The sequence below is a fragment of the Bactrocera tryoni genome, chromosome 4 (genome assembly GCF_016617805.1).
Source record: "Bactrocera tryoni isolate S06 chromosome 4, CSIRO_BtryS06_freeze2, whole genome shotgun sequence".
In the NCBI taxonomy this organism is placed as follows: Eukaryota; Metazoa; Arthropoda; class Insecta; order Diptera; family Tephritidae; genus Bactrocera; species Bactrocera tryoni.
Window position 1 is genome coordinate 3582034 of NC_052502.1, and position 24887 is coordinate 3606920.

The 24887-nt window shown below is 34.4% G+C and overlaps 1 protein-coding gene across 2 annotated transcripts; it reads right to left on the reverse strand.

Annotated features, from left to right (window-relative positions):
* Positions 1–168: 168 nt before the first annotated feature.
* LOC120773731 (A-agglutinin anchorage subunit) lies at positions 169–24603 on the reverse strand. Of its 2 annotated transcripts, none has more exons than XM_040102787.1 (6): positions 24097–24601; positions 9480–9616; positions 7901–8662; positions 7369–7498; positions 5586–5735; positions 169–1572 (listed from the first exon to the last, which is right to left on the reverse strand). In XM_040102787.1, the coding sequence occupies exons 1-6, from the start codon at positions 24152–24154 to the stop codon at positions 1337–1339; spliced, it is 1473 nt and encodes a 490-aa protein (XP_039958721.1). In that variant the 5' UTR covers positions 24155–24601; the 3' UTR covers positions 169–1336. The 2 variants fall into 2 exon arrangements, with proteins under 2 accessions (XP_039958721.1, XP_039958722.1); XM_040102788.1 differs by lacking the exon at positions 169–1572 and adding an exon at positions 1579–1989 and having other exon boundaries at positions 24097–24603.
* Positions 24604–24887: the final 284 nt, after the last annotated feature.

Consider the following 24887-nt stretch of genomic DNA (forward strand, 5'->3'; position numbering starts at 1 on the left):
GAGTTCATCTAATACCTCTCTCATTCCAAGAGATTCGTATTCGTTATCACCACTTTGTCGATTTAAGGACACCAAACCAATTATACGAGTACCAAAAAAAAACAACAAAAAAAAAAAAACAATGATACAATTATATTTACGCATATTTGAGTTTATGTATCAGTAACATTTTAGTGTTTAAAAGACAACGTGTTGGCCCCCACAAAAATGTACAATTTATTCAATCTTCATTCAAATGTGAGCGCTTGCTTTAGTTAATAACTTTGTAATATATTAAATTTATTAATACATAGCGTTTTCCAATTGAAATTTTATCACAGCAACAATTATTTATGCATATCGTTTCATCCATTATTTGGTAGTAATTTCCTAAGTTCTAAGCTTCATCTTCTTCCAGTCGTGTTTGCATAGGCATATGTACATGTGTGTGTGTAACTAAAAACGGGTTTAATTAGGAACACTAACTCAGTAATTTCGCCTGCAGATCTAATAGACTGAACGAAAAACACACGTACATCAGAATATCCGATGAAAGTTAAAAATCAAAGCAGACGATAAGTGGCTCATTAAGAAGGATGCAGGAATACTACAGGCTAGACTGCGTTGTTCTCTATATAAAGCACAATAAAACATTGTCTCGCTCGTGCTCGTGCTCGTGCTGAAATTCACTCTGTTGGGGATTAGAAACGAAAAGGGTGGATATTAAATTTAATAAGGGGGTCGCGTTTGACGAACTGAGAACTGAGATGGATCGTGAGTCTATATGTATGTATTCGAGTAAGTTTCTTTCCATATGCGTACTGATCATTTTCTAAATGTCTTTAACTTTGTGTTTGCTTGTATGTACATATGTATATATGTGTGTATATTCAATAACAATTTGCTTAGGCGTTAATTTATAAAATTTGATTCGTAACAAAAGCTCGCTTATATTTTCTTAAATATAAGTACCTACATTCTTTCCTATGCGACAACTTTTGTCATTTTTGTTACTATAATATTTTTACAAGTATTATAATGATTTTTTTCTTATCAGTGTTAACAAATAGTTGCTTAGAATCTTAAGCTAGCATTGAAGCAACGGTACTGCAATCGCCTCCTAAAAATTGTATCTCAATACTGCTGAGAAGAATTATGATTTTCTATATTCGAAAATATGCATATTAACAATTTAAAATCTATATGATGAAGAAAAATAACCTGTACAATGGTGCAATCTCTTAGTACTATAAATCACAAACGTCCCAAAATGTGAGCAAAACAAATTGTAAATAATATTAAATGTACAAATGCTATTTATTTCGCCGCGTCCGTTAGAGGCGTCATCCGATTTAACTCAAATGCGTCTTATTGTGGGGCCTGTGAAGAAAACCGACACTTTTCGCTTGAATTTTTCCATGGGTGGCTCGTGATCTGATTCTTCACTCTCGTAGCCATCACTCTCGTCATCTTCACCAAAGATGATAGTTCGTGTGTACGGCTGCACTGGTTCGGATCCATCCGACTCACAGAAACCCGGATTCAGTATTATATTCGGTATAAGCTCTATGCTTTCCCAACCGTTCTCGAAATCTATATGTTCAACAGGAATTCGCGTTATGTTTTTCAATAAGTCGGCGATGTATATTTAGTGCATAGAGAAATTGAGAGTGTACATATACATACATATATGAGTTGTATTTATGTTATTTGTTTTTCAATTTATTTGTTTTAATTATTTTTATTTTCATATTGCGTGAATAATAATTATTTGGATTTGAGTGAGATTTTTAGCAAAAGAGAGAGAAAGAGAGAGAGAGACGCATAGTGGAATGGAAAAGAGAAGAATAAAGAAAGAGTGTATTTTGAAAATGCCGTTAATCCCGTTTTATAACTGTAAAATTTTAATGTCATTTAAGATGGTATTGATGTCGATGATGATGGTGTGCGCATAGAGCAAAGTGACTGGATTTGTTGACATTATAAATTTCTCTTTTAGGTAGCATATGACTAAAATAAAAAAGTAAATAAATGTATATACAGAAGCAATTTTCATCAACGAATGCAATAATGTATTTTTATTATATATTTAAATTCTATCAACAACAGCAACGACAACAACAATATAATAACAATGACAACAACACACATTATACAATTCATTTCAACATATTTACAGATAAGATAATTATTTTACAATAATACATAAATATTTATTTTTTGTATTTTCCTTTAGCTCCTTGCTCTAAACAACAATAAAGCTTAATACTATTTGAGTGAAAAGTGGAAAAGTGTAAATCGCATAAACTACCGTATTTTAAGTACACATATTTATGTATGTATATTTACTGTATAAATACAAAGCTTTTTTCTAAAAAGTTATTATTTTCTAGTTCATTGATTGTCCATTTGAAATGTTAGATTTCTTTAATTTAATCTTTCTGAGAAATTATTTGAAATTGTTTAAAATCATAAACTATGTTTAAAGGGAAATCTAAGACCAAATTAAAATTTATACACAAACATCCATGTCTCAAATGAAAACAGCAGTATTGAAATATAGTTTCGAACTTTAATATAGAATACATTTTTTTAATTTTGATTTATGAATTTGAAGTAATGCTTTTGGGCCTTATCCCAATAATATGTACATATATTATACATGCGTGTGTATTATTTTACTTCAAACATCATGGTAAGCCCTAAGGTTATGATTAAGTGTATGTTTCAAATCAAAAACTGGTAAAGTATTTAAGAAAACTTGAAATTATCGAAACCTTTTCTATTTTTGAAATGCGGAAGTCGTGGTATAGTGTTCACAGGGGCTCCGGCGCCCCGCGGCAATTCATCCACGGCCAAGATGTATACATGAATACATATTTGTTTATGAGAAAGATATATACATAGATGAGCGAAAATATATTCAGCTTTTATTCGAAAAAGAATCATAGGTATCATCAAAAACTAAGATGACCGCTTTTTCGATTTATCAAGCGCTCTATATTGTCTCTTTATATATATCTTTTCTCAGCAGAATGGTTTTAAATATATCCTATATACATACATACAAGTATATGCTGGAACTTACTGTGCTTCATAATACAGTGCACTCGCGAAAACTCAAACACACGATAACTCGAACGTACGAAAAAAATCAATAGTGATAGGTTCAAATTTGTGGAATTGTAAAAAAGAAAAACAAATTTTTGAATGTGTTAAAAAAACTCTATCGGGCCCTGGAAGATGTAAAACGCTTCGTGTTTCAAAACTTCCGATAATAAAAATGAATTTTACAAATGTTTTTTTATTACAACGCAGCAAGAATTACCCAATCAACGGATTAATTTTAAAAGCAAGAGCTAAGGAGTTAAGCAAGGATAGCTCAAGATTTTTTGCCAGCGATGACTGAAGCGACACGCAATATGACTTATTTCGATCTCAGGGGAAAAATTATCTTCGCGACCGGAATTAGTTGAGCTATTCAAAAGTAGCTACTAGCTAAAATACACGAAATTGGTTTATGTCCTGACTTAATTTACAATGCAGATGAATTCGGGTTATATTGGAAACTTCTTTCGGAAAAATTATACGTTTCCACAAATTAAGAAAAAACAGGCACCGAAAAACAAATGTGAAAAACATAGTATCATATTTTTAGTGTGTGCCAATGCTACTGAAGAACACAAGATTAAATTGAGTGAAACAAGTGAATAGAATATTTAAGCATGTTAACTCCCCAGTGAAGTACAAAGCCAGCCTAGATGACATCAACTCTGTTAAAAAATTCGTTTGTACCACAGGCAACTACACTACCCTCTAACAAATCTATTCTTTAATTAGGCGATGTCCTATTTAGTATAAGAAGTCGGATTGCCTCAAAAATATTTACTTCTTCTTGAAAACGTAGTTTCGCGTACAAACGAAAATGAATTAAAATCTGAAGATACCTCAATTACAATGTCACTCCTTTCATTCAAGTAATGAATCAAAACGCAATAAGAATAACAAAGTTATATCGTCAAAATTCTCTGTTGGCAGCCATTTTTTCCGTTGAATGCGAATTGGTCGAATCAATGAAACAAAAAATTAACTTCAGTGATGCTATTACATCTTTGGTTCAGAAAAGAGACTTTGGTCAAGTGCTGGACAAATATTTTAAACTTTGCCAACCTGAAAGATGATTACGACGTTTCCCTTAGTGTTTTGAAGCAAATGAAAACTTGAAGAAAGTTTGGAAAAGGAAGCTTCAAATATTCTCGAAGGCTTAAACGCTGTGATAAAAACTTATGATTAACAACAATACATTTTTATTAGGTTACTTTTACAGAAGAAGAAATAAATAACTGGATTAAAGACAACTACTTGATTTAGGAGGAACAAGTATGGATATCATTAGTTCGAGTTTTTGCGAGAGCACTGTAGATATAAAAATATAGAAAAGAAGAAGGTACAAGTACAAACAAAAAAGTGTGCAGGATATTTCAGTATTAAAAATGAAAACAATTTTATTACATGTATATTTTCATATTTGTTAAACCCGAATTTCGAGCAATTAAATGTGCAAAACACTAAGGGGATGTTCAGATTGCACTTGCTACAAAATGCGAATGAAAGTTTTAAATCAGTTATTGTTATTTTTATTGTATGTTGAAATAAAATCTATCCTTTGACTCGTTACACCGTACAACACAAGCTGGCAGATAAAGGTAGTGTACCGAATCGAACAAACTTTTGAAACAACCAAGGACTCTGTATACCATTTTAAAAGATCATAATATGAAGTTTGAAAACTTGAAATAATATTTCAGTATTGAAAGCTTCAGAATTATGAACACAACAATATTTTGTTGCCAATGCTTTATCTTATTAAACAAAATTTGGCTTTATGTTTCTATTTATTGCATTAAAAGCACTAGAGGCTTCATGTAGCGCTTCATTTAGGCAAAATTTCAGGTCAAATTTGATATTTGATAAAAAAAAATATTTATTACTTTTTTCTGTACGTTGATTTCATTGCAATATATGTATATCATATATATAGTAAGTAAGTGTAGTGGTCCATTTTATCGACAAAAGCTATTTTCTTCATACGGTGTACTACGTGTGGTATACGTAACTTTCGAATGCATTTGTATTTAATTCTAGAAAAGTAGGCACGGGTAATATGTTATATTGGATATGTTCTGTCACATCATGTTAAACGGTGCTTTAAATAGACACACATATATATAAAAGGGAACTTGTCGCAAGCGATCTAAAACACCCGATATGCAAACAATAAACAATATTTACACACTTCAATCATTGAAAAATTGATAAAGTATAGTACTTATTTATGTTTATAGAAACATACATACATGTATCAAAGCAAAAGCACTGATATACATACTATTTAAAATTGTACACAAAGCAAAATAAGGAATAATGATAAAATAATAAAGGGCGAACCACAAAGACGCGCTCTAAATGAAATTAAGCCATGACAACAACATTCAAATTGCGTTCAGCATCTGCATTAGGTATATTACGAGTAGCTATAGCACTGGTGGCGGTGTAGTTAGTGTTACTAGTGATATTGTTTGTAGTATCTGTATTATGGTTAGTACCCGTTTGCGATGATTGATAACATTCTTTCGATAAAACTATACATAGTCCAATTGCTAATATCACAAGAGTTCCAAGTACAACACTGACGGCGATTATCCAAATGCGCGGATCGAAATTATCTAAGTCGGGTTGTATAAGGCGTATTAAATCTATATAAGAAAGAAAAAGATATAAAAAAGAAAGATACGTGGAAAGGCGAGTTACGAACAATAACACACAACAAAATAGTAAAAGTTACAGGAAATAATAGCAAAAAGTCATATTCATGTTAGTGTCATTACGTACATACATATGTTGGTAATGTTCATATCTATGATTGTATGACTATGTGTATGTTTGTATGTACGTATGTGTATATTTAGGATGATAGACACATTTACAGATACATCTTTAAAGGCTACATACATTTATGGAAATCTGGAAATTACATTTTGATAATAAATTACATAAGAGTGTAGAAATGATAACTTTGGAGCTGGTCGAAGATTGTTGGGGGCTTATGTTTAATGAACAAAAGAAGTTATTTCTTGAATAATATGAAAGAGTAATCGTGAAGAGTTTCGAAAACAAATATTGACGCTTAGCCGAATTTCATCGAATTTCAAATATTTTGAATGTACGGCACATTTTCTAACGAAGTTACATAAATATTTTTTTTGTTTTTAAATTATTTAGATCGATTCGGCTGTTTTTCAAGTAAGGTGTCACTATGTATATGAGACGATAACGGGAATTTATTATTCGTATATATATATATATTATTCGTATATTTTTGCAAATTTGGTTTAGCTAATGCCAAAAAAGTATCTATCTTTCAAAAATTGAGAGACACAATTGACATCTTGAGACCCATATTTTGTGTTGGGAGAGATTTAATTTTTTATGAAGGTGGACTTATTAAAATTCCCAGTTTCTTCAATTGCAGCGATCCATGTGTGTTTTTGAATTAGCGAAATAAAATTTTGTAAACAAACCCACATAGTCTTCTTTTACCGATTCTGCAAGTAATTAAATATTTTTTGTTCAAACTATTTTATGTTTTTTATCTTTCGGATATAAATTATACGTAGAGATTTGTATTTTTGCTATTGAACACAATTAAGGATTATACGTTTGCCATGTTCATCCTATCGCTTACTCACTTAAATGAAACTCATTTGTACATTGACTGCCATTGATCTAATCGAAGATCGCATTATGAAAAACTTAGCAAATTCCACTCTAACATGTCCATACGAGTATATTACAAAAAAAAATATTTTATGAGTACATATTGTTGATCACGTAGACAACTTTTAGCAGTTAAACACAATTACGTGTGTAGGTATAAAAGCGGGGTGATTCACAGAGAACCAAAAAAACGGAAAAATCGCGCATGCGGGAAATGTTCTACATTCTGAAGAACTTTGAGAAGGAGACTATGGATTTAAGCTCGGTTTCGAGCCCGCAGTTTTTAAGGCGAAGTTTTTTAAGGATCATAAAAATTTGTACCACAGTTTTCGAAAAATCCGAAGGAAAATTAATACGTAGGTGCATTTTGATATTCTATTGATCTTTTGTCACATATCTTCCATACAATCGATTAATCAGTATTTTTAAATTTCGCCTTAAAAACGTTTTAGACCAATAGTTTCTTAGGCAAAGTTGTTCAGAATGATTCGTAGAACATTTCCCACATACGGAATTTAGAGTTTTTCAAGTAAGTTGGCTTTATTACAAGCCTTTTATAAGATCGTTATTAAGTGCTTTCTGTCTGTCTGTCTGTATTGACACCACACTCACCTTCCTCTTTGGTTTCAGGAAGCGTTGTTACATTGGTGGTAACAACCTCGCCACTGCCTAACTGGTTGTTGGCCCATATCCGAAATTCGTATGTGGTGTTGGGCTCCAGGCGATATACCTCCATTTGCCGCTGAATTCGTCCGTTGATATTCGATAAGATGTTAATTTAAAAAAACATATGAATATATTATTTTTGAAATAAATAAGTTAGTGCGACTCTTATCGAGTGGGTGGCGGCAAAGATATGAAATGAATGCAAATGAAAATTATAGCACGCAAGTACCAAGTACCAGGGTTGTTTTCCATTGCATGCACATGAAATAACGGAAATATTTTGCTCATGTCATGTGGTCGTAATGGCCACTTGCCACTGAAATATTTGCAATACCTACATACATATATTAAGTGCACTGGTACTGGCATTGTAACAACAGATCAATTCCAAGGAGAATGTTCAGGGATTCAATAAAAACGGACTAGATAGTTAGTCTATATAAAATATATATTCGTGTAGGTGGATTTTCTAACTTACAACATTCGGCGCAATATTAATTGGGTCCATACGACTCCATTCGTGTTCGAACGATTGGTTGTAGGGTGTCTCATTATACGAAACATTGCGAAATTCGGCAGTAAAGCTGCGCACTGGATAACCACCGGAATTGGTTTTGTTAAAACGCCAGATTAGAAAACCTAGAATAGTAGATGCCTTGAAGTAAAGTTGTGTAACAGGCCCTGGCGGTGTGCGCACGGTCAAGTTGACCTTTTCGACAGCTTGGTATTCCTCCGCCTCGGTTTCTTCTTCGCTCTTATCACCATTATTTGCTTCTGTCTTCCGTTCTGCGTCCGGTATAGGCGCTTCCATTGTCTGTCCACTATTGTTTAAGGTGGTAGCTTTGTCAGATTTTGAAACTTGCTGCCCCGTCGATATATTCACTGTGTTTGCATTTGCGTTTGTGGCGGTGGCTACGGCTATTGTGGGCACTGGCATTGGAAGCGATGAGGTAGTTGAAGCATTTGTTGCACTTGTGTGCATCATTGTTGATACGTTTATATCTTCTAACGATGATAAGGTTGACGATGATGACGTTGATGTCAATATCAACGATGACGCCGTCGATGGCGAGGCAGATGTAGGCAATGATGCTGTTATTGATTTTCTCTGTTCATTTGTTGCTTGTGCATTGGAGCCGGTAATGGGGGCGGAAGATTGACGTGGAGGAACCGCAGCAAAGCACACGTACAGACCACGTTCGTCGGTCGATACATTGGTCAGCACTAAAAATTTACCTGTCTGCAATGGAGAATATAATTTATAATCCATTAAGTTATCAACGTGTATTATATACTCGTATATGCGTATAAATATATATCGGAAAAGTGAAGAAATAGAAATTATTATCTATTAGCGCAAGTGATGGTGATTTTCGGATTACACGGCTTGTAAGTGATCTTTTCTTAGTCCGGAGGGGCCAGGTTGAACAGACTTATTGAGACAATAGATCTAAACAACCGTTTTGCAAGATTTATTTTGGCAATCTTGTGGGCAATGAAGCCACTAATAAATGCTAATACTTTGGATAGTTCCGCTAATCCGTACGGACTCGGATTTATATCGGACAAGGGACCGCAACAACAACAATTAATAATTTGATACTTTTACTCATATATCATATTTATTTGGCATGACTTACAATTTCCGCAGAAGAATACTACGCTCCAAAAATTTTAAAGAAGAGCGAGTGCATTTGTACTGTGCCTCTGACTTGCGAACTTGCGTATGTAGGAATTTCGTATTTTCTCAAGTGGAAATAATTTCAATGTTTGGCCCCTTGCCTTGCATAATATGCAAATTTACAATATTTTCAGCCGCAAGTCTTTACGGCTGCTCAAATTCGAATTTTTGAATCCACTTCAAATGTAGGTATGGTTATGTGTAAGAGAGTATATTTTAGTTCGGAGTGCCACGAACGCGCAGATATTTGTTAACAGATTGTATGTATATTAGAAACCACGCGTTGTACGTATTTGAATATTATTATTTTATATATGGATAGGTATGCAAATATACTTATGTAAAGTAATATCTAAGTAAGTGACCATTTTCTCACCTGTATTATGGTGCTATTGTTGCCGCCTTCCTTAACCCACATAACGTTGCCCTCCGCTGTGCAGGGTATGGAAATATTTTTGCCTTTATCCGTCACGTACTCGTGGTATTTTATTGACGATGTTAAAACCGTTAGAACTGCATTGAATAATATTTATTATGTGGTTACACTTATTATTAATTGTTTAATTGTAGAAGTACTTAAATATTCAAAACGGAGAACCTTTAAAGCTTATAGGGCAGCAAATGTATAAATGAGCAACCGTGGCTAAGGCACGGTGCTAAGAAAAATTTCATACCTTACAACTATTGAGCTTAAAGTTAAAAAATTCTAAATACATATGTACATATGTATGTAGACAATTTGCATCTCGTCATATACATATGTATGTATATGTGTACATAATTATATTTACAAACAACCGTTAGACGAACACACGGAGTATAAAACATGTTGTGACTTCTTGTGCAGTAAAGCTTTTTCTTTAAACTTTGTTAAGGAGGTCTGTTATAGATCTCTACAATCAATAGTTTCCAATTTAAAATATTTCAGAAAAAACGCTAAAACGCTAAAGGTATGTAAAGACGCGAAATTAATTTTGGTAAAATCCTCGAATTCTTTTTCATAAGTATTTTGTCGTAACTCTGTAATATACAGATACCATCTAATGTTCGGTTTTGTTTAAACACAGTAATTTTTCAAGTTCTTTTTTTGTTTTATGAGGGTTAAAATAACACTTGGGCTACTCACAAGGTGTCATAGAGCATCGTAAAATCATAAAATCATAAATTTTTATGGTAGTGTAAAAAATTTGTTGTTGGATTGCATACTAAAATAAGTTTACGCAAATACAACTCTGAACGCTATGTTTTCGGATCGTTATAACTTATAACTTTATGAAATTATGTGAAACCCCTAACTATAAAAAACTTTATTTAGAAATTAATCAATACGACTATGACGTAGAGATTCAGAATAGCTTATCAAAGAAATCATCACTTTTACTTTATACGAATGCTTACTTAGCATGCAACCATTAGGAACAACAACAAACAAGCTTTACAAAGGTCGAAATGCCAGAGGTGAAAAGCAGCAGAAAAGTTGCTAACATGTATATATGTACATAGGTATATCTCCACTTCTTGTACCCCTTCTATTATGAGAATAACGCTAGAGGTCATACTACCCATCGGCAAGTTTTTGTTTTCAATTTAGTGTTGCTGTTGTTACAAATACAAAGTGACTTTTTCACATATGCTTGCGAAGTAATAATAACTCCTTAATTACAAATATCAGTTTTACAATTAAAAAGTAAAGATCCCCTCGTTTGAGCTTTGACCTCAGCTGACCGCACATTAAAACAATTGAGCTTTATGAACACGAACATTGTAAAACTTAATTATGACTTCGTCTCATAAATTGTGGACCTGTAGCAATACGAATATTTTTCTTTGTAGAAAAGTCTAATTACTATGGTAATTAAGAAATTTTCAGTTTCAGATTTTCACATTCTCATAATACGATCATAAGCATATGTAAGACAATTTCGATTATTTCTTCATTAATATTATCAAATTCTTATGTATTGGAGAATTGTGCATTTTTTTCGGTAGGTATATTTATAAGGGAATACATTATATACATATTCATTTATCTTTTAATTACAAACCTACTCATTTACCATAGCCCAGTGACTAAGAAATAATAATTATTTTATCATTATTATTTATATTATATGAAAACTTCCGCCAGTACCACTGCATGTATTTGCCACAACAAACATTGAAAGTTAGTACAACGTCAGCTTTTCTTCGTTCGTTGCTTTTCCTGAAGCTTTTATTTGAACTGTAAATTTTCGCCACACTAAAGCGAATCGGTCGGTATTTTGTTGCTTCTTGAGTCGTTGCTTCTATTTTTAGACGTTCTTTTAACTGGCGCGTGTATTTGTAGCAACGGTGGACACAATGCCGACCATCGTCATTTGCTTTCACAGGCTAGCCATAGGGCGAACGATCACCAGCGCAGCGCCCCAGCCATCGTCAGTGACCACTCAGTGGGAACACTCACGCCTACAAGCAATCAAATGTGGCAACACAATGCATTTGAACAAAACTAGAGCAAAACAAAAGCGAAATCCACACGACAACTGACCTTGAATTACGTAAATTGATCAATTGATTTCCTTTGCTTTTTGTTGTTGTTTAATAATATTCTTAAATAAATGCCATTGAAAGGTGGAAATTCGCAATATTTACGGCCATGAATTTGCCGGCTCAACACAATCAGAAACTAATTGTACCCCAAAGTAAAAACAAGAACAGGACAGACCCACGCGACGCAGAGTACTTGAGAAATATGTAAGTACATACACAAATATGTGCGATTGTAACGTGTACATGTTAAATACCTATGTATATGTTATATTAAAACTTGAAACTAGCGAGTATATTTAAACAACCAGAAGGAAGGCTCTACTCCACCAATTATTTAGTTATAATTATGATTCTTATTGTTTTCATGTTAGCGTTTTTGAAAAATATCATCACAAATGGAGTGAGGTTCTCCTTAGGAGTATGTATATGATATTTGTGTTATGTAAATTTTGTTTTGTAACTTTATTGGTTTAGGAGATTTTATATCTAAATTTAGTGCTTAATTATGCACTTTATACGTTTTCGGTCGTGGGACTGTTCCAATTACGCCGATCTTCGAACTCGTTCTCTGTTTTTACTAAGTAACGCACATACCAAGTTTCATTAATATATCTCAATTTTTACTCAAGGTATAGCTTGCACAGACGGACGGTTAGACAGACAGACAGACACACGGGTTTGAACTCGCCGTGTCATCCTGGTCATTTTTATATATGTATATGTATACTATCCCGATTAGTTTCATATGATATATGCAACCGTTAGGTGAACAAAACTATTTTACTCTATAGCAACATGTTGCAAGTGTATAAAAATGTTGCGAAAGAATTATACATCCATTATTCGATGAAATCATTAATAAATCAATAAAATTTAGTATCTTCTTCACTTATATTGAAGGTCATAAACTTAGACTTAGTTTTATTGCTATATTTTAGTTAACTAATTTATATTAAAAAGTCTTCAAATAAGAGATGTGTGATATGTGATATTAATTCAACCGAATAGGCTAAATTTTATATATAGAGATAATGTGGAAAACATCAACCAGAGGATGGTAATTCTTTGTGTTAGGGATATGAGGTTTTGACCAAGCTATACATAGATCAATTCTATTTTAATTCACGCATAACCACACAATTTTTAAGAAAACTTTCCCATTAAGTTTCATTAAAATATCACTCAAAGACGGAAATAATTGTATGGTGTACATTCTTCCTTATTGGCGTGGACACCGCTTACGCGATTATAGCCGAATTGGATATTCCAAGCGAAGCCGGGTCCTTCTTCACCTGGTCCTTCCAACGGAGTGGATGTCGTCCTCTGCCTCCCTCGGCGGATACTGCGTCGAATACTTTCAGAGCTGGAGTGTTTTCGTCCATTCGAACATGACCTAGCCAGCGTAGCCGCTGTCTTTTAATTCGCTGAGCTATGTCAATGTCGTCATATATCTCATACATCTCATCGTTCCATCGATCGCGATATTCGGCGTGGCCAACGCACAAAGAACCATAAATCTTTCGTAGAACTTTTCTCTCGTACACTCGCAACGTCGACTCATCAGCTGTTGTCATCGTCCAAGTCTCTGCACCATATGGCAGGACGGGAATTATGAGTGACTTATAGAATTTGGTTTTTGTTCGTCGAGAGAGGACTTTACTTCTCAATTGCCTCCTCAGTCCGAAGCAGCACCTGTTGGCAAGAGTTATCCTGCGTTGGATTTCCAGGCTGACATTGTTGGTGGTGTTTATGCTGGTTCCTAAATATACGAAACTATCTACAACTTCAAAGGTATGACTGTCAACAGTGACGTGAGACCCAAGTCGCGAGTGCGACGACTGTTTGTTAGATGACAGGAGATATTTCGTCTTGCCCTCGTTCACTGCCAGACCCATTGGTATATATTGGGGGCAGATAAACGGTCGGGGTGATTTCATTAATGTTGGCATTGCTCAGATATACTTTGAAGCAATTTTATATATGTACTGAATACCTTAAAATCATTATAACTGATATACGGAAGCTGTGGGTAGTATTGATTTGATGTTATCTATTTTAACCAAGACTACATAGAACTAAATGCCACAGACTAATAAAATGCTCCCAGAGTGTCATCAAAGTTCTTTATATACAATCACCAATCATATAGAGTAAGGTGAGCCGGATGTTCGATACTGATATTAGTTATGTTACCCGGAAGCTGGAAAATATTTATATTAGGTATATGGGTTCTAAGCAATGTATGGACCCGATTCAACCCATACAGATATACTATTATCAGGAATGAATTCTCTCCAAATTTCAATTATACTTGGGTTACTCACAACGGGTCATAAAGCATCGTAAAATCATAAAGTCATACATTTTTATACTAGTTTAAAAAATGTGTTGTTGGATTACATACTAAAATAACTTTACGCAAATACAACTCTGAACGCTATGTTTTCGAATCGTTAAACCTTTTAACTTTATGAGACTATGTGAAACCCCTAACTATATATCTCACACATATATTTTTTCTGTGAAAAGTCTACTAAAGGTACTGGGGTCCGCATATGCGGTATCGAGGGGCTTGAACTGTTTTGTTTCGATTCGAACAGTTTTTGCTTCTTGATTTGTTTACCGGAAAGTGAAAGAACCAAAAATGATTTAAAATTGTGTTATATGGGAAGTAAGCATTGCTGTAGTTCGATTTCCAATTTTACACTGTGATATAGGAATATTAAAGTGATGTCTACTGAATTTGGTTGAAATCGGTCAAGCATCTCCCGAAATATGTGACTTTACGTAAAAGCCATTATAAAGCCATCTCACACAATCTCACACCATTTCGGTATTTATTTATTTGTCGAGCTTTAAGTAACTGTATGGATAAATGGGAAATGAGCGGGGTTATGATCGGATTTCATTCATTTTCACATTGTCGGTAGCGGTTCTTATAGGATTTACCTTGAGCGAATTTGGTTATTTTAGCTTGAACAGTTTGAGAGATATGTACATTAAACCTTTAAGGGCGGGGCCACACCCACTTTTTCAAAAGTTTTAGCCCACAGGGGCCCCTTGCTACTGCGTTCTTCTTTTCCAAATTACAGCTATGTATCTTAACTTAGTTCGTAGTTATGGCACTTTATAAGTTTTCGTGTTTAATGGCGTTTTGTGGTCGATGCAGTGATTCGTTACGGCCATCTACGAGCTCGTCTTTACTCTTTTGCCAAAGGACATATACACAAAGTTTCATTATGATATCTCAAATTTTATTCAAGTTACAGTTTGCAACATGTTGCAAGAGTATACAAAAAGATTACCACAGCCCTTTTTATCGAAGTGTACAAATATGTCATTAAAAACTATAAAAACATGAAAAAGGTGTTCAATTATTGCAAACTCTTTGTTGTATTTATATTGAGTGTATGATTAATAATTGTTCGATCAATAGTGCAATATTATGGGCGCTGCTTATGTTACGCAAATCTAGTTAGGGAAATTTGATTATAGCTGCTTGTTCCGCAATTGTATAAATAGAGCTAGACCAGGCCCGTCCAACATAATTTTGTGAAGGGCCAGGTTTAACATTTTCATAACCGTAGCGGGCCAAAAAAAAATAAAATGACTTTCAGTTTTGGTATATTTATTTATTTATAAAAAGCAGCATCACATAAATCTTAATATATTATTATTAATGTAATTATGGCCTTAGCATATAAAGATATTCTTATTCTTAAAATCTAATTAATGAGATGTCTGACATTTTTTCTGTTTGCACAGCGCATCTATGTCAGCTGGAGTTTTAGAAGTAGCTATGCGCAAAATGCCTTTAAGATGGCTATCTAATAAAGATGATCTGGTTTTTGATTTGTTAAATTTCATGCGAGAAAACAGCTGCTCGCAAACATATGTACTACCAAATAAAGAAATTTGTTGAATAGCCAGCTTAGTAAGGTTTGGGTATTGACTGGGTGTAATATACCTTTTGTAAAATTCAATTAAGTTTGGAAGACAATTATTATATGCTGTTTTTGGATGAGAGCTGCTTTGCAATTCTATTAACTTCAGCTGTGAATTCAGCGCAGCGCCTTCAATTTCAACATCAAATGGATTTGAAATGGATTCTTTCATGCAGGGAGTTTGTGATTTGAAGTCAGCGAATCTGTCGTCAAACTCGTTCCTTAACCTTTGTATCATCAACACGTACTTGTGAAAATCCAAGGTATCTTGCTTTCTTGTAGATAAGGTCAACCAATGAATCAACTGCTTTTGTTCCAGCTGCTTTTCCAACAACAAAAGCTTTTTTGTGAAAGCTAGAACCTGTTCGTATAACTGTGTGCATAGTTGGTCTTTCCCTTGCAGTTTCAAGTTAAGCTCAGAAAGATATTTAGTTATATCAACCACGAAAGCCAGATCAGCCAACCACTGCTCATCAGTAAGGAAAGTAATTTGTTGGTCTTTGTTGTCAAGAAAAATCTTCAGCAGGGAATAGAATCGTTTTAGAGTAGCTGCTCTGCTGAGCCAGCGAACGCGACTGAAGTATACAATGTCTTCGTGATCTGAACCGACATCAGCCAGAAAAGCCTGGAACTGTCTATGGCTAAGCCCTCTTGCGCGTATAAAATTAACTTTCAGGCCTATACAACTGGGATGCCCAAAGGCTCCAAGAGATGGCGGGCCGGATGAAGGGCCTATGCGGGCCGGATGGTGGCCCGGGGGCCGTATGTTGGACAGGCCTGAGCTAGACTAAGACAAAGGGCTGGCAGTTGCAGTCAACAATTCGCTTAGGTATGATGCAAAGATTTATTGCCATTTTCGTCAACAGATACATACATATGTTCATTTTAATAAACAAACAGAAGAGGTAAATCCCAAAGCTACAGTGTTGGCACCAAGCGACATGATTGTCATGAATGCAACCAGGTGTGACGGTATTGTATTCTCTACTCTATTCAGCAACATGCCAATTTTACAAACAAAATATAGATATAGCATTATTACCTTCCATTATACCGGCGTACACACATACAACGTGAATTTAGTTATAGTTCTAATTATTTATTGTTTGTTTGACAACGTGACAATTTTGATCTAAAAGCCGCCACATGTGAATAAATTGTATGTGGATGTAAGCACCGGAAGTTGGGCTAAATGAAAATTGCAAAAGGTTCAAATGCATTATAATCAAGACTTTTAAACAGGAGATCTGAATTACGATGTAAATGGTCCAAAGGTAATTATGTACAGCTATATATGAATTATCGACATGACATCCCGCTTGGAGAACACAATTTGTTTGCAGCGGAAACTTAAATAATGAAACTAATGGCAGTGTACTTGCAATTAAAATGTTATCTTTTTAGAATGATAGAGTAATGCACAGAATATAGTATTTGGTATTTTTGAAATCGTTTTAAAGCACAAAATAGTGCAGCTCCGTCACTATTATATCCGTACATAAACAACTAGAATATTATACCAAGATGCGAGTAGGCATATTAGCCAAACAGAATTTGGATTTTGCGAACGCTAATCTTTATCTAAACTATCAATCCAATAGGAATAACGAAGATCTTTAAAAATGTCAAATTCTCTGTGTAGGAAAGTACATAGTCAAATAAATACAATATATAGGTAGCTAATTGAATAAATCCTTAAACGTATCTGTGTAAAAATCCTTAAAAATTTGTTTTGGTAGTAGGCTTTATTTTTCATAATTTTCAGCTTTATTTTTCATATTTTCGCAAGTTCTTTTAATTAAAAATTTCATGGGCAAAATACACTTCATTCGTCTCTGCGTCACTAGGTAATTATTTTCCCGTCCCTCTGAGTAAAAGGCATTCACCCGAGTACTATATACTTGTGCACTTACTCGGGTATATACACATGAATGTATGCGCACGATTATAGCGACACATGTAATAAATGTGCGTTGCCACTTCCGCCATAAAGCCGCCGCAGAAACACTACCATTAAACAATGGTAATAAGCGGTTTTATGATATTTAAAAGACCGGAAAAAGAGCAGTGGGCTTTGGGATGTGAGACATGAACTTGAATGGACTAATTACAACTGCAACAAACGGTACCATCACAATTTTCAAAAGGGCAGATTGTTGACAATCGTTCTGGATGTGCCCACTTGCAGGTTCAGGTATATTATACAAGTATAAATGAAAGCATGCATGTTTTTGCAACCATGTACATACATATGTTCAAATTACCCTGTACGCCTTATATAGCGTTACAAAATAGTTAAAATTAATTTTCATATACATATGTACATATAAACATTGGTTAAGTAACACCAAACATTGGAACATCTTAGATGAAAGGATCTCATATTTTCGATTTTTTTTTTGTGTGGAGCTATGGATTATTGTCGCTATATTTCCTTTCAGTTAAATTTTAAAATAAAATTCTTGTTTAAAGAGATCTAGGGCAAGCAGTCTTATTGGAAGACCTGCTATGTGAATACATGTTTAATTTATATGGAAATATGAGTGTCCGAAATTCATCTATACTTATGGTATATTCTAAAGGAAAGTAAGCAACACGATGTTCGCATTGAGTTTTTTTAATCTTCGTATGCAAATTAACATCATAATCATTTCACCAGACACATCATCAACCATATTGCCACCACATCAGCCGACGTCATGTGGAATACTTATGGGGAAGATGCGGTGGCCAAAAGGCAAGTGTTTGCGTTGTTTGAGCATATTCAAAATTCCATCTAATTTTCCTCGAAATAAAGGTCATGAGCGTCTGCCTGAATTTTACCTGCTATTTGGGCGAATAAACCCTCACCTTATTTAAACAACAATAGGCACCACCTCTGCGTATATACAAGCGGTGTTTATGCATAAACAATACTGACTGTGATGAATATTATAATATTACAGTCATGAATTATTACATAAATATTTTAATTGTGGCAGTATCCTCTTGCCTTCTGCGGCTGAGCGTATGTGCCTGACACTGTGTATTTATCTTGATTGGGTGCACGTTTTGCTTTGCTCTTGTCGCTTTTTGCTCATTATGTTCTTTTTAATTGCTCTCACTGTCGTTGAGATGCTTGCAGCACTGTTCTGAGGTAGCTTTGTACATACGAGCTTTTGTTTACATTCTTACTCGTAGATTGGTATACTTATCTGCTATAGAGCTCTCGAGTCGTTCACTGAAAGCGCTCATTGTGATGCTAAAGTGATAAATATACAATATAATGAAATCGGATGGAATTTTAATCTCTCTAAAGCTTAAACTTAAAATAAAATTAAATGGGATATGAGCTCGATTGAACACATAAAAGCTTGTCGCAGTGGGCAATTTCCAACGCTTCTTTAAAGCTAACAAGAAGTGAACAAATTCTTTGAAAACTTCCACTTAGTGCCACATGCTGTGAAAATTGTTGCAAAAGTGGTCTACTGTCAATACTACTTCGATGGTGTTATGTTCGAAATTTGGACCAAAAAAAAATAAAAAAAAGTTATGTTTCATTCATATCAGTGCAGGACTTACTAAGATGCTTACGTCATATTGCATCTTGATCTCATTCTGAGCTCTCTTGGAGAGCTTGTATCAAAGAATATTTTTCAAGCAAATTTCAATCTTTGCAATAGTAGAAAATCGCTTTTCACATCAAATATTTATAACTTTTCGTTCCCCAAAAGTAAACGAAGAACAATTTATAATTGAAACGTTAAGCAAGCCATTTATTTAATACTTAATTCCAGAAGACACAGGTGGTAAGAGTTTGACATTTTATATTATTATGTGCTTAAATAAATAGGGCTGTTGTGAACAATTTTATTTGTAGAGATTTCGAAACGCTCCATATAAAACTTTGTATATTGTCTAAAGTAATCGTTCAGTGTTTGCATGAAAAACACTTGGAATTTTTTAGCGGGATATAAGTCTTTCGTTTACTTATCCTTCAAGTGTCCAAGGGTGGTAAGTCAGCAGCAGTAACTAGCAAATAATTTTATATACATATGTTCGTACACATGTGTGCTTATGTCCTTGACATTACAACTTTACATGCAAACATAGAAACATGTTGCACATGCGGACGTATTTTTATTTATATGCAGCTACTTACATACCAAAAAAGCACACATATGTACTTACAAACAGATGGACATACATGCATGTGTGAATGCCAATTTGCTTGGATTTCTTTTTCTTAGTTAGATTAGCATTCGTGCGCATATACCATAGTTACGTACATAAAGTGTTAACTTCTTGCACACTTTAACAAAATGAACATTTCGAGCGGCAACCAAGTATGTAGAAGCGAATACACTCGTATTTATATATGTGCGTATGTATAAATAACAAGCAAGGAAGAGCTAAGTTCGGGTGTAACCGAACATTTCATACTCTTGCAACTTGCAAGGATTAAATCCAGGAAAGTACCTTCAGGTACAAAAGGCCTGTTAGTTACATATATGGGGTCTAGGGCGAGTTTTCACCCGATTTTATTCATTCGAAGCACAAATATGCACCGTTATAAGATAAACATGCTCTCTCAATTGTGTAAGATAACTCACATCTTGGCCGCTATATCACCCGGAAGTTCGAAAATCTTTATATTAGGTATTTGAGGGCTAAAGGCAGTATTCACCCAATTCGAACCATTTGTAGCACACAGATATACGACTATCAGGAAAGGATTCTCTCAAAATATTACTTATATATGTATATGACACAAAGTCGCGTACTCTAATGGCATTATTCCCTTATATTAATTGCTTCTTGATTTGCGCACTCAAAAGGAAAGAATCAGATGGAATTTAAAATCGTGTTATATAAGAAGTAGCCGTGGCTGTAGTCTGATTTCGTCCATTTTCCCTCTGTAACATAACATTTGGTCAGTGGGGCGGATCTCGGGATATGTTGTTGCATCCAAAAGTGGGCGAAGCCACGCCCATCGCTCCTTTGCCCTTTTAAAGCCCCCTCATACTATCTGGCGGGTAAAATTAAATGTTTCCTATTTAATATTGATTTATCGCACTTTAAGTAGATTTTAAAAGTACCGTTATATGGGGAGTGAGGGGTTTTATTATCCAATTTCATTCATTTTCACACGGTCGATAGGAGTTCTTATAATATTTGCGCTAGGTGACTTTGGTTGTTGTAGCTTAAGTGGTTTAAGAGATATATACATACAAATTTTTAGAGGGGACGCCACGCCCACTTTTCATCCGGATTTCAACTCGTCTCGTCATCCTGTTCAACCCTATATCTATCTCAATTAGTTTTAGGTGTTACGTACAACCGTTATGAGAACAAAACTATTATACTCTGTAGCAACATGTTGCAAGAGTATAAAAAGTAGCTTTTTGACTATTGTACACAGTGCGTGAGTACATTTTTACGTCAGTGTGCAGAATAAGTGCTTGGACAGAAGTTGTGTAAAAGAAGAAAGTTTCAGAGGCGTGTATCTGAAGGTTGCAGCTGAGGGAAAGGTCGGAAGATAAATATGGCAAATGAATGTTGTTTGCGGAAGTCAACAGAAACAGGAAAGTTCACAAAATATCAACACACTTCTTCGAACAGGACAGTTCGGATATTCTCACGCATCCCTCATATTCGTAGGCTCTAAAGGAGGTAAAAAAATTAAGCGAACTCAAGAGTGCAAATGCTGCAATTGTTAAAATGAGTGCATACACAGCTGTTGATGGCTAATTAGAAAGTATGCGATACTCGTTTAGAAAAAAAAGTGCTTCTGCACCTCAGACAGTATTTTTTATATGTTTGCACAGCCTCTAACTAACAGAATATTTGAGCAATAATGTGAAGAAAAAGAATTACACCTATGTATATAGAACAACCAAGGTCGTAAATCCTTATGTGAACAAGGTAAATGGGTACTCTTGAAGGTCTACAAAACTTACTCTACTTTTTATAAAAAAATATATATTGTGTATTTATACCCTGAAGAGGTTATATTAAGCTGGCCACGAAGTTTGTGATATCCAGAAGGAAACGTTGGACAGTCGTGACGAGTTGAGTCGATTTCTTTGTATATACGCGAACTCAGGGAACTACCCTCAGTTTTTGAGATGAGCTACTCATTCGTTGGAATATCAAAGTACTACAAACAAAGTACAAAGTAAAGGAAATGGGTTTGACACTAATTTCCGACCTACCCTCGTACTAACATACATACATATGTATATGTACATACATGTAAAGTCTTCTTTACGTTTAAGTGTTTGGCGCTCAGCAAAAATAAAGAAATGTGTAAGAAATCTTTAAAACACAAACAAACAAAAAATGCGAACAATTGCGTCAACTGAATTGCCAAAAGGGTATCACCTTGGATCCCCACTTGAACACATATTTACGTACCATTTGCTTGTATGCTCAGCCTTATACTTTATACGGCAGAACTAACTGAGATTACGTGCAATAGAAATAAAACAAAAAGTGATTTGAAACTGCCATTGGTGCTGCTTGCTATAAAAGTAACAGTAAAACCTTACTTTTTGCCAAAATTGATATTATAATGAAATCTGAAAGTAACAACAAAAATCGATAATGTTATATAAGATATTAGATATCTTTATTACATCCATACGTTACCAATACAATTTTTTGGAAAACCCCTAACCGAACAGTATGGTTTATTAAATTAAAAATAATTTTTTTTCCGATTGGTTTTTCTAACAGCATCACAGAAGTATAATAATTCTTCCTACCTAACGAATAAGTTAGGATGTAATTATCTCTCAAACTGGTGAATATATTTTCTCCCTTTTGTCGGTGTTCAATAAAATTGCGAGCTAGCGATGTAAAATTATGTGGGCGTATACATATATCGGGGAAACGACGCCGAACAAAATTCTTTTGCACTTATTTTCATATAAATTAATTCGAACGTAATATTTAACAAGAAAAGAAGGGCTAAGTTCGGGTTTCATAGTCTTGCAACTTTTCCGAATTTCAATAATATAAGACACTTATTATTGGAAGAGCAGGTCCCGACATATAGGTTTTCACCTAAATAACGGTAGGGTCATTGCCATCGTGCAAAATTAAGTGTCTCTGACATTATTCAGTTACTTCAGAATTGCTTATGTGTAGAAGTACTTCTAGAGTCAGAAAGAATAAAAAAAAACGCAGGGCATTACAATGATGTCAATGATTGCGAATGATAGACTGCGAACAAATTGGTACGTAATCAACAACGGGTTCCTAGCACACTCAGTGCAATAGTGGTAAATAGATTTAGTTATAAATATGGAATTCCAGGATGTTAATAAACACCTCCATTCTCCTGAAACCAAAATCTTTTCTGAGTAGATTTTACAATTTTAGAACTAAATATAATTTTTTTTCCAGATCTTCGCTCTCACTATGTGTCTTGTCTTGCATTATGCATCGTTGATATTTGATTTTGTATGCAGCAACCTTATTCGCTGCTACCCAAGAAACAACTAGTTAAGTAAGCCCCAGAGAGAATGCAATTGGTGATGAACGTATGTATGTATAAACATATACATATATGACAATTAACATAAGCATAAACCGGAGTATGTACGTAAGTGTATTTGAAAATTAAAAACACAGCATTAAGAAAGCAATGAAGATGTATGTGATATGTACATACATACATATGTGTACTATGTATGCAAATAACATTGATTACTTTAGAAACTAATTTAACATGCAAATTTACAAAATACTGAAAACCATTATCCTATATTATTGAACAAATACGTGGGGTTCATGACTGCTTTGGTTCTTCCAAAAACCGTCGATTTCAATTTTTGGCAATTACGGAGGGAGTAATGTAAATTTTAAAATATCAGTGTACATTTTACATACGTACAACACTTTGTAAACAATTATACAGATTGATTGTTGTTGGAGGAATGCATATATGCAGTGATTCGCTAGAGTGGCTGGAGAGGATAGAAAAAGTATTAATAGAAATTATGAGCAAATGAAGTTGGATTTTCCTTCCTTAATAAATATGTATTTGCAACCATGAATTTTATCATTTGTTGAAGAAGAACGCATATATCTGAAGATACGATACATTAAGCGGAAATTTGTTGAGAAAAATGTGTTACGTATACGCAACGTATCACCACTAATTAGCTAATCATAACCAAAGAAATATAAGGAAATAACACACTACTCAAATGAATACTCCCATAATGTGTACATGTTTAGAATACTAAATAAAGTTATTATTGATACAAAAATCAATGAGACTCCCTGCAAAATTTGCTTTCTTGTACCAGTAGTGGTGTACTGGTAACTTGCGTAAGCGATACCTGCGGACCATTGGAGTAGGCAGTGCCATCGGCATTTCACGCAAATGTATGTACATTTTTTGCAAAACGTTCCATACATGTGGTCACACATCTGCACCAATACTTATTAGCCACGGTTTAGGCGTACGCACAAAGCCCAAGGCAGCCTTTGCGGGAGTTATATAAAATGCATGAGTCAGTGTAAACATACCCTGTGTAAAAAATAATATATTAAAAGATGAGAGTGATACAACGGAGTGGGAAGACATGCTTCCACATTATCTTTTCACATTCGAGTTATGCGCTTAACGCCGTTTTATCGAACCCGTTCAATTCTCCTTGAAATCAAGGCTTTGCTCCGCACACATTCTTCCTAGATTTGCGAAAGAACTACGTTATTTGGTATTGTTTATACTAATGTTGTTTACAATATCGCGTGTTATGCTACGTTTCACGATTTTAAGAGTACACAAATATTTTGTTTTGTATATTTTTAGGCGTTGTTACTACTAGTATTTAATCGTTATTTCATCACTGTATTTGTTTTTGGTTTTCTGTTTTTAGCTCGAGTTATTTATTTTATCATTATTATTGTTGTTATTTATTAGCACAACCCCATCGAGGCGTTTCGTTTTCGATTCGTTGCCTTTGCCGAGTAAATTCCATCCGTAGCATTTGACAATTTGCACTCGACTGAAACGGGCGTCTCTCCACATCGTAAACATGAGTTGACATTCAACTGCTCCTCTTCGTTTTGGTCAACGGTTTCCTTTGACGTCGCCACTTATCGCGCTAACCTTTGGCTTCATCCCCACACGAACGTGTGAGTGTGCCATGTGGGGTGACTTAGGTTTGGTCGGCGCATGTTAGTGGTGAATTTGGATGGTGACTTTCTTTTGTTTCTGTTGCTTGTGAGCACATTTTAGACATTTACTTGATTCTGACATTCACAGCACAGAACGAGTCATATTCCTATCATTTAGATTTCCGATTTTTATAGTT

Coding starts and splice junctions, on each gene's coding strand:
- LOC120773731 (XM_040102787.1), bottom strand. CDS start 24,154: ATGTCTTCCCACTCCGTTGTATCACTCTCATCTTTTAATATATTATTT. Junction 9,617..24,096: donor TATATTATTTTTTACACAGG/GTATGTTTACAC, acceptor TATTCAATGCAG/TTCTAACGGTTTTAACATCG. Junction 1,573..5,585: donor TTATCAATCATCGCAAACGG/GTACTAACCATA, acceptor TTGAACATATAG/ATTTCGAGAACGGTTGGGAA.